We start from the raw sequence: 11016 nt of genomic DNA on the forward strand, positions 1-11016 counted from the left end.
CGGAAAGTATCATCACGCTGGTATGAATAGGATTTCAAGCGAAGTTTCCATATTTTGTCTGTGAACTGACTGAATATAGCTTACAACTTGAAGCGAGAGAGAACTCTGTGAACTACACTATTACATTCGCAGCGCGCTCGACAAAAGCTGTGAAATTTACACTTTCGATCGTTGTCTTCACGGGTGGTCTAGCCAAAAGTCAATTTTCGCTTGTGGCGAGGCAAATAAAGAGAATTGGAAAACAAACACACTATTTTTGAAACATGTGTCCTAAACCCTTTTGATAGGAAAAAATTTAAGGAAAATTTTTTTGGACGGGAAGTCGAGAGGACCGCTCTTAGCGGGAGTGGCACTTAATTGATTTATGCATAACAAACTCCCCAAATAAGGTTTTAAGATTGGGTGTCATCCACCTTTGTATACGTGATCATTCTCTCGTATTTTCGACACGTAAGGCCTACTATGACCGTAATGATCTTCGTGCGATGGAGACGCAGCAACTCAAGCACTTTGTCAGTAACAAGTTCTTAAGGGATCTCAATCAAATGCCACGGGGACCTATCGATTTGTATTCAGACCCAAATTACAAGTGGCGTGAATGGAAAAAAATGTCTCTCACCAGCTGAGTCGACAAACATGCATCGCTCAATGAAAATAATCAGTAAAAACGATGTCCACACTGGATTACCGGTGACGTCCTATCCAAAACCAGAAGAAGAGATTTCCTTGAAAGATTAGACAACCTCTTCCAATGAATCATCCGCATGGGATCAATATAAGCGTGCTAGAAACCGGACAAGTAACGCAATTAAGCTCGCAGAAACTCTGTTTCTGCCAACCTGGAGGCTAAAAAAGGAAATTTGCGAAAAAAATTGAACCTAATTAACAAGTTAACCTCCCATAACAGCCGCAAGACGTCCAATATCGGGGAAATCAAAGCTGATAACAAAGTAGTTAGTGATCACGTATACAAGCTTAGACACCTTAGAGGAAACTTTTAACGAACGCTTTACTAATATTGCGCACGTATTAGCAGAATATATTTCTGCTGTAATGTAAACGCTGAGTTCTATCTGGTTATTAGCTACAAGTCCTATGCTTTTCCTAGCTAATTCACATTATTGATCTCCTCAATTGCTTTATGGCCGCTGCGACAAGGATATTTGCTGATGACAAAAACATTACACTATCGGCTAAGACGTTAAAGGGTCTCAAACAAACCTCAACCCCTGAAATAAGTAACTTAAGCTGCTGGCTTAAGTTTACGATCGCGCATCTTTGGACCTGGGTCGCGGAAGGTATCCCGGGAACCACGCTACAAGGCTGCAGTGAAAAACTTAAAGACACTTCTCCAAGACAGAAAATGCCATTGGAAATTTGTCTTTCCTTAGACATGAGGAACTTCCGTGACCTAAAGAAGGCCATGTCATCGAATTACTCAAACTCGGACAGTAGCTATATGATGATAACTTCTATAATCTAGCTGAATATGATGCGGAGATGGAGGAACTCGTCTGTGCGCAGAAAGCGAAGCTTCGATGAAATGGAGTCAAGAGAACTCTGACTCAACTGAGAAAGAACTCTAAATGATTCTTACAAGCTCACCTCGAGAAGGGCGCATGCCCAAAAAGCCTAAGATACAACGTCAGGGCAAACATCACGATCGCTGAGGAGTTTAAATCAAATGTCTAGACTCACCGAGAAAGAGAGAAGAGCGTGATCTTTTTTCGAAGCGCTGGTGAAATTTTGCCACAGTTGACGCGTTGAGAGCCTTACAACAAAACTCAGAAAACTAGAGCAAGCAAAAACCAGAAAGATTAATGTAATAGAACTTTCAAAGAACATAGAATCAGTGACAACAGATTAAATCCATTTAAAAGCGAGTGATGTAAACAAATGTTAGCCACGGAATCGAAAAGTAAACTGAATGAGGTCAACAAGCTTCTTGTAAATTTGAGAGCACAAACTGAAGAAATTTAAAAGGTAAATCTTGTCGTTTGCATTCTCTGCCTCCACAGAAACGAACAAGGGTGAAACATAACCCAAATAAAAATTAAAGTAGTTAAGAATGGCAAAGGAAAACAGAGACAAAGGTAGAAGGATAAAATATTGAGTCACGCAAGCAGCACATAGGAACCTGTCAAATGAACAACCTGATCACGAATAGTGCATTGTCAGCCATTTATCATGAAAATATCTGTATTAAAAGTCACAAGAAACCTCTCTCTTTGTGCCGTGCTCCTGTTGTGAATTTGATGCTGCAAGGTCTTTTTGCCGTCATTATCGAATGATTACTGTCATCGGGTTCTCAGTTACAATCCTTTTCTAGATAATTTGGCATTGATCACCACTTAGAGTTTGACAAAGATGAATCAGCCGCTGCAAATTTTTCCCCAGGGTCGTTTCTTCCCACATAAGCTAACATGTGACTCATAAATATGAGTTTCTTCTTGTCGATGCACATGACTACGCATATTTCTTAAGTGTTTGGTGCGACAATCTTGTGAGCGTATCAATTGCGTGATACTATGTCCCAATGTAATGTGTGAACCAAGCTAAGGGTTTGATGAAAATTGTTTTCCTAAAGATTTGGGTGTAAAATTGAGCGTAGCACTTTAATGACAGATTTGTACCAAGAATGTCCGGTTTGCGCGCAGTAGAAGTGATAAAGAATATTTGAGTAATGTTAATCGGAGTAGTGTGGGAAGCAGCTGTTCAATGATGTTGTAAAGACAGTGGCCCTTCGTCTTCACTTGCCAACGAAATTAGACATGCGAAAGACCTTAATTTCGGAGGAGGCTAGGTTGTGAAGCGAGCAAGCTATTATTTGTTATCATTTAATTATGGTTGAATGTCAATTAGACAATATATTCTTGAATAATCTTCCTCTTTTGGAACAGGGTACTCCTAAATGTGTGGGATGCGGCAGGTTTTTTTGTTTTGCATGTGAGACAAATATTTTGCAACACTTCCTTCTACCGTTATTATGCAACTTTTAGTTCTTTTTACTGCTATAAATTTTATGCCTTACCAGTAGCCACACATAGTCTTCGACTGTCGATTTTTATCAGAGTTGCTGTCACGACTGCACCTATTGTTTCTGTAATTATTATATCCTCTCTATTCATGCTCATAGAATTCTTTATTCAAAACTCTTAGAATTTTTTATTTTTATTCTCACTGGTGAACAGAATGTTCGTGTCGGGAGATAAGTTGAAATACCTACGGCTAACAAAGTAAGATAGTGACCCCTGCGCCACCTAAGAGCTAAATCCTTGATTTTAATACCTAAGTAATGGTTAGTGATATTACTAACATTGGTAGAAGTACTTTGTTATGTTCTCAGTGCACTACAACATGTAAGTTCACCTCGATTGAAGTCCCTCCACCCGCTATGTTATTTGCAACGCACTGATATACGCCCCCATCTTCCTTCTTCACTTTTTCTAGAAACAGTTGGTGATGAGTGGTTTGGTCACGTCGAACTTGGCTGATTTTCGCCCTCGAACTGGACTGGACATCATATAAGTCGTTGTACTTGATCCACCTCATAGCGGACTGGGGATGGCCAGTGGGAAGACCCGTGGTAATACAACTCAAAGTTAAATCAGAACCGATAACAATGGTTATGTTCCACCGATGTTTGGCATTTGGATTGGATTGCGTAGGATACGGATCATTGTCCTTCACGCGTGAGATATTTGGCTTGGAACGACCCCTGGCGGCGTAGGTAAAGTTTACCGTAAAATCGATAAAAGTGCTTTGGTTCTTTGAATCTTCCACACTTTGAACTGTCTGGGCGTCTGAGGAATGAAAATGACACAACTATTGTCGAGAATCCCCCTTTGCAAATAGACGAAAGAAAGGACGAAAAGCCTAGATTGGATAAATGAAAAAGGTGGAAACCTTTCCTCGCTTTTCGGATTTCCAGTGCAGTTAGGAAGGGACAAATCAGCAGTTGTTACTCATACGTGAAGGAGATACGGTCACACGCTGTGCATCTCCATTGAATTTCCTATTCAAGTGCTATGCCTTCCTCTTTAGTTTTTCGTGATTTTAATCTTTCTTTTCCGCCAACTTACCACACTAATACTGGCTCTTATTTCTATGATGTTGTAGGTAATTTTGTAAGGAGGAAAATCATTTTAACACGGAAATGTATTTTTGTAGATGGTTGAATGATTTACATGTCCTTATCCTTTATGACCTTCCTTTTTACGAGACAAAAGTAGAAAACTTTTGGGATAAATTATCAGCATACTTTGTAAAAATAAACTATTATGTTCAAAATAAGAGAACATTTCGAGATACAGTTTGATAATAAATATTAGAAAAATAATACTAAAAAAAGTCTGTTTACGAGCTTAGTGGCCCATTAGGCCGGTGCTTAACTCCGGTTTCTGTAGCACGAAGCGACATTTATACACCTGGGTGGAGAGAGGCACTGTGAGAGAAGTGTCTTACCTAAGAACACAACACAATGCCCCGGCCGGGGCTCGAACCCGGACCACTCGATCCGGAGTCGAGCGCACTAACCATGAGGCCACCTCGCCTCCACAAAAAAAAATATAACTACGACATTTCGAAGTCATCTTGACTCCATTTTCAAGTAGGGGTGTTAGTTGTAGTTTCGAGATTAAATAGAAAAAAAGGCGATATAGTGCATTAGAATAAAAGGTGTTTTGTTGTCATTGGTGTTTGACGTGTCAGTGCGTGCGGTATATGTTGAAATAAATACTTTTGCAAGTATTGAGTCCGACTGCGTGTTTAACTGATAGCGGACTGGGGATGACCAGTGGGAAGACCCGTGGTAATACAACTCAAAGTTAAATAAGAACCGATAACAATAATTATGTTCCACCGATTTTTGGCATTTGGATTGGATTGCGTAGGATGACAAAAGTTAAAAAAATGCCGCTAACCTAAATCTTTAATGTATAAGAAGGCCACTTGTGATCTCCTTTTTCCAGCACTGTTGTTTGCCACGCAGTGGTATTTTCCATTATCTTCCATCTTACTTCTTGTTACTAACAGCTGACTGAAAACGGTTTTGTTGTCTAACGCAATAACCTTCTCCTCTACCTTTTTGTTGATTTGTAAAGCATATGGATCATCATTTTTCATCCAAGAGATGGTTGGTCTGGGATGACCGGTGGCAGTGCAATTCAACGTTATACTGGAATCGATAACAGCGCTTTGGTTCTTTGGATCTTCAACAATTTGAATGGTTTGGGCTTCTGAAGAACGAAAATGAAAAGCTATTTTTTTAGAGAAGGTATTTTAGTTTTATTTTGCGCGGTATTCCATGAATATGTCGATTAAAAGATTTTGACTTTAAGATGACCAATAATACTAAAAAAAGGACAGCTTGTTATAGAAAAAAAAAATTAAATTAAAGGCGGTCTGCGACTGCATGCGCCTACTGTTGTATAGTTGTCGAGTATTGCAGTAAAACAGCAACGTGGTGTTAAATGCAGATGGGTTATTACCAGCTCTTGACGGTGCTGTAATTGTGACGAAAGGATCTGGTTGAGACAAGGTTTGTACTCTGGCCGATTAACAGGCTGAGAACAGGGTAGGAGGTCAATAAAATAGACACATGTAATAAAGGTGCATTAGAATTTATAATTATAATTTAATTTGTTCGCCACGGGAATGGCAGGAGAGAGGAAGAGAACTTTTGTCCCAATTGACACCTAACCCCTTTGTACCCACCATCCCACCCCGGGGAGGACATCCACCACACAGTAATCTCGTGCATGGGAAATTAACGTCTCCTATCCCTAACCCTAACCTTAGCTTAGCTACCCGCAGGCATGTTACTGTACTTTTATCCCAAAACACAATAAAATAAATTGTATGTATGTATGTATGTATGCATGCATGCATGCATGTATGTATGTATGTACCCTGCAGGAGACGGGACCTACGGTTTTATTCGTCCCTATCCGAGAAGACTAGAATTCCAATCCATTTCTTGATATTATAAAAAGGTAGCAAATTCTCCTCAGTTATTCAGAGACCACGAGTATTGGTCTGGGCGGGGCTCGAACCTTCGAGCTCCTGCACAACACAGTCCGGCGCTCTAGCCAATTGAGCTAACCAGGTGCATTGAATGTATATGTATTTTCTACTGACTTTTTCCGAGTCCGATGGTACAACGTTCTCGTCCTGGCCGGGTCGAAAATTTTTTCTTGTTTTTATTTTTCTCTTCTTTTCTTTCTCTTTCTTTCCTTCCATTATTTATATACTTCTTCAAATAATGTGTCAGACATGTTCAGAGTAAAATGCTCATCTGAGACCGTTTGATGATGCAGCGTTTACGTTGAAATCGATAACGAGTCGAAATGCAAAGGTGAGAACCTGAACAACCGTCGAACTGAACCCGACATAAGCATACATGAATCCGAAGAAAATCGATCAGATTCGTTCAACGATGGCCGGAGTCGGAGCTGAACCAGCTGGCCTTCTTAGAAGAAAGGCATAGTAGGCACAAAAATGGAATGCTGAGAGACTTCTTTTTCTCCGTCTCTTTTTCATCAGAGGAGTCATCAGTAGAATATATTTTCATATTACTTTCCTGTTTTGTTGCTTACCTTGCGGACGAATTTGAACTGATTTTCTTCTGCAGTGTGCACGATAACCATTTCCTGCTTCACACGTGTAGCTACCGAGTTGCTCTGCCGTCAGTTTTTTGAGCATCAATAGACATCTATGTTTCAACACCATCCGTCTACCCTGAACACATCTATGTCCAACTGGCTTGCCCTTTGGATCGTACCACTGAATATACTCGGTCCATCTATCATAATATCCAGCATCAATTCTCCTGGGCTGCGCCAAACAAGTCAGGTTGACCGCTGTACCTATAGCTAGTTTCTTCGTTGGTGGACTTGTGGAAATTTCTACATCAGGTATTACTAGAGGAGGGAAGAAGATAAAATCATTCAGACATCCCATGGCACGAGAAGAATTGTCAGCCGTCATTCTGAACTACAAAAGATGAAATACCGACTTACTAGTCAGTTTAGAGTTGCAGTTCATGGCCGCGGCTTGAGGGAGATTCAGCTGACCACTTATGACTATAAAGACCACCAGAAAAGCTTCATCCAGCCAAGAATTGAGTCCCATTGTAACACGTGAAGTAACTGCGAGTCTTGCTTAAATGGCCTGAAAGGAACATTGTCCGCAAAATATAGGAAACGTGCTATCCTGATTCTTAAATAGTGACTATATCATTTTCTCTTATCTTTATAACCAGGAGTTTGGGCTTGTTATGAAGCCGAAATTATTTCACTCCAGTTTTTTCAACGAAAGTAGGCGTGGAAAAAAAAACTGATTACAAAGTTTGGGAAACTCAATAAGGGTGAAGTCGTTGTAATTTTACCGAAAAAAAAAAAAATAAAAAGAACGGCATCGAGTGAAGTTGATTCCACTGACATGATTTTGGTGACTAAGTTGAATATAGTGAGTTGATTACATTCACTTCCTGTAATACCTTTTTGCTTTACGAGTGTTATGCAGGTACATTGCATATGTTTTTCATATCTTTTCGTTCTATTTTCGATTGAGCGTTTTCTCAGCCGCTAGTTTTGGACTCTCGGCAGCAATTTCCTAAAAGCACAAGCTTAAATTAGCAATTGTTTTGATGCGGACTGCTTAAAGCTGTCTCCGAGATCATCTTGGCTTTTAATAAATAAGCTGTCAACAACCTCTAAGTTCAGGGAACACAGACAAATTTGGACGCTAGTTGTGCATGCCAGTGATTGAATTTAACCTTTAAAGCGGCAGAGAAGTTCTATACTTTTGGTGCTTCTAGCTTAGTGTGGATAGTTAAGATCGTTCTCCAAAAACCTCAACAGAATTCAATAAAAAATCTAGTCAAAACAGGGAAATAAATCTAGAGCTCCGATAATTAGTACAGAATGCATTACAAAAACTAGCTAACTGACTCTGAAGTGAACCTCATTGATGTGAATAAACCCTAATGTTTTTTTTTTTTTTTTTTTTGACAGGCAATGAAGGCCTTGTCTATTTGTAATAAGCTTCGACGGTGGTTTTCCTCCATAATCTCGTTTTTACTTAGGAGAGAGGTCTCAATCGGTTAAAAATATACTTCATATGCCATTTCGAAATTTTTGTCATGCCTCAATTTTCAGTATGTTGATTCCATGTTAGGTCCCAAACCACAAATTTTAATTCAACAATACACGAATCATATAAGAACAAACGAGTTATTAAAGCAAAAAAAAAAAAAAAAAAAAAAAAAAAAATGCAGAGTTGGATTTGAAGTAAAGTTTTTGTCAGCTCTGTAAAGTTGGATTATTAAACATTTGCCGCGTGCGAGCCAAGCACTTACCTTGACTGTCCTTTGAGCTTCGGGCAAGTACTGTTGCAACTTCTTTGGAGTATTAGTTTTATGAACCAACCTGCGAAACATAAATTTTTTGAAACGTAAGAGCGGAATGTTCCAGAGAATTTCTGTTGTTTTATCAAGTATTGCTATGATGAAAGAAGGTAATTAAACCGTCAGCTTGGTTTACAAGCATCTATTACACAGATCCTAACTCAATGCTTCTGTCTTGCTTATTAAGTACAAATGGAATGGTTTCCATTAAAATTTGGGACTTGCTGTTAGGTGAGATATCCTATCAGTTTCTTTCTAGACTCGGTCAGGAGCGACATATGTAGACTGGTCACATGCTTTCCTCAAATTTGATTATCCTCATTACGTTGGTGTTGGGAAATCTTGAATACCAACGACACCTACTCTTGACGATCAATAGAATGCCATAACTTACTGAAATACTCTGAATCGATCCTATCTCTGTAATTATGTATCAATAAGCAACCTTTCACCCCAGGCATGAAAAAACAGGGATCAAGAATAGTCCTCCATCAAAAGCGAAAATTCCTTATTGTGCGCGGGAAGCTAAAAAAATAAACCTTTCTCTTAGGTATTATGTGAACGTACTCTTTTCATAATAAAACCCTTTCCTTTAAAGGGAGACCCACGGCCTGCATAAAATGCTGAGAAGGACAAATTTGTAAAATGGGTGCCTAATACTCCTGAAATCTCGCCATTATTAAAGGAGAGTGAGTTATTTAAGATACAAGACTTGGTTTCTCACTGACGGACTCAATTGTCCTTTATCACAGACTGATTGACAACGATATTTTTATCATTTATTGTCTTTATTGGTAGGTGTGAAAAAGGCTAGTTACTTCGGATGCAAGACCGAGCTCCCATTAATGCGAATATAATTTCTTGCTGATCTGGTTCAGAACGAATTTTCCTACGTAATCGTTTTGGGTTTCGTAGGAGACATGTGACGGCTCATCTCTTTTGCAAAGGTTTGTTTATGAGAGATTCATCCACATTATTGAAACGTATCTATTTAAGATTATTTGTCTGATCAAATTAATTAGAATTAGCTTGTTGATAAAGCAAGTTGAGTAATGTGTAACAGATTTGAACTGATCTCGCGAGGGCACTGATATGGAACTCGAGAAAGTTCGTTTTGACGACGTTGATTTGAAAAGAATATCGCAACCTTTGCTCAAGCATCTTAAGAACGCAATGAGCGTTGATAAGTACATTCATCTTTTTATAACAAGACGCCTGGAAGCGTTAATGTGGAATGCTTTGGTCCTTGTCTACAGTCTCTCTTGTTGCATGTGGAAAATAATAAATTTGATGCCTACTCTTCAAGTACAAGGATGAAATCTAAAAATAAAGACAAGAAAACTTAAAGATCGTCAACAACTTAGGATATTATAAATGAATAAAGGCTGATAGTTTCGAAAGAAACTGTTTGGGGCTACGTCGGTGGGAGTAAGGATATAATTTGGATATATCAACAAAGTTGAAATGGTAAATTGGTCACCGTAACGATTACAAAAGCTAGGATATAATAACGTACGGTCACTTATCCAAGTAGGGACCCCTGCCAATGGGGCTTAGTTTCTGTGAGAAGCAAACACGAGGCTAATTTTATCTCTGACTACGACGAATTTTCAAGTAGTCTACCACATGCATCCCACGTCATAAGCAAACATAAGTTCGGATGGAGTATACGTGTGGGCGACGAACTCCCCCACACTTTGCTCGCATGGGTAGTCCCAATGATTTCATAAATATATATATTCATAAGACATTTTCAATCCTGGGGGAATTCATTCAGTTTGCCACACTTCTCTGCAAAAATCCGTTAAAAAAGGCTACCAATAGACGAGAGCATAAGACTGTATGCTTATTTTTTAGGAAGACCGATGGCTATCGCTGTTTTTTAGCAAGCTAGGGAACATGATTTTACCACAAGAATTCTCATTATTGCAAAGAGGAAAAGTTAACGCTGTCCATGAGTTGGTTAAAGAAGTTTTGGGTAACACAGACCACTTTTATACAATCGGGCCAAAGAGTGTTGAATTATACACAATTATTTGTTTGAAAAACTTGTGTTTAGGAATTATTTAGAAACATCTTATTTTTAGGACTCCTGGGATCGAGAGAGTTCTTAAAAATGTGGAGGTTCATCTTTAATTAAGTGCCATCTGGCAATTGCTATTTCAACCGAACAGCTATTTAGTTTCACATGCACTCCCAATCCGCAATAGTAGCGATTTCCACGGTTGATACAGAGCTCAGCAGTCTAGTTCTTACGATAAGGCACTATACGACATTTCCATTAAATGTGACCAAACCACCCAGACACTTGTAATGAGATAAATTTCATTTGACTTGGGACTGAACGACTGGTTGTGCAGGCAATGCTGCGCCTGGCTCTTCAGTGTGTGGGGCGATTTCAGTTCAACTGAACTGCTTGTGCTTTTTTTCAGCTGATCTATTGGCCTCGTCCGGAGCAGGAGTGAACATCTTTCCATGTTGTTTTTCAATAAATTTTTTCGCTTCTAACGCTACTGCTAACCCAGCTCCCATTGCCACCAGAACCGGTTCGAGTTGTGTCGACGTCAAAACCAGATGTTTTTCTTTATGACAAGATTATCGCAAATGAA

At 39.2% G+C, this 11016-nt stretch overlaps 1 protein-coding gene across 1 annotated transcript; it reads right to left on the minus strand.

Annotated features, from left to right (window-relative positions):
• Positions 1-3123: 3123 nt before the first annotated feature.
• LOC111347132 (fibroblast growth factor receptor-like 1) lies at positions 3124-8644 on the minus strand. The gene is made up of 5 exons (XM_022954386.2): positions 8360-8644; positions 7020-7170; positions 6597-6920; positions 4923-5237; positions 3124-3803 (listed from the first exon to the last, which is right to left on the minus strand). Exons 2-5 carry the CDS (start codon positions 7129-7131, stop codon positions 3343-3345), a joined length of 1212 nt encoding a protein of 403 aa, XP_022810121.2. The 5' UTR covers positions 7132-7170; positions 8360-8644; the 3' UTR covers positions 3124-3342.
• Between the last annotated feature and the right edge of the window lie 2372 nt (positions 8645-11016).

Source organism: Stylophora pistillata, chromosome 1 (assembly GCF_964205215.1).
Source record: "Stylophora pistillata chromosome 1, jaStyPist1.2, whole genome shotgun sequence".
Lineage (NCBI taxonomy): Eukaryota > Metazoa > Cnidaria > Anthozoa > Scleractinia > Pocilloporidae > Stylophora > Stylophora pistillata.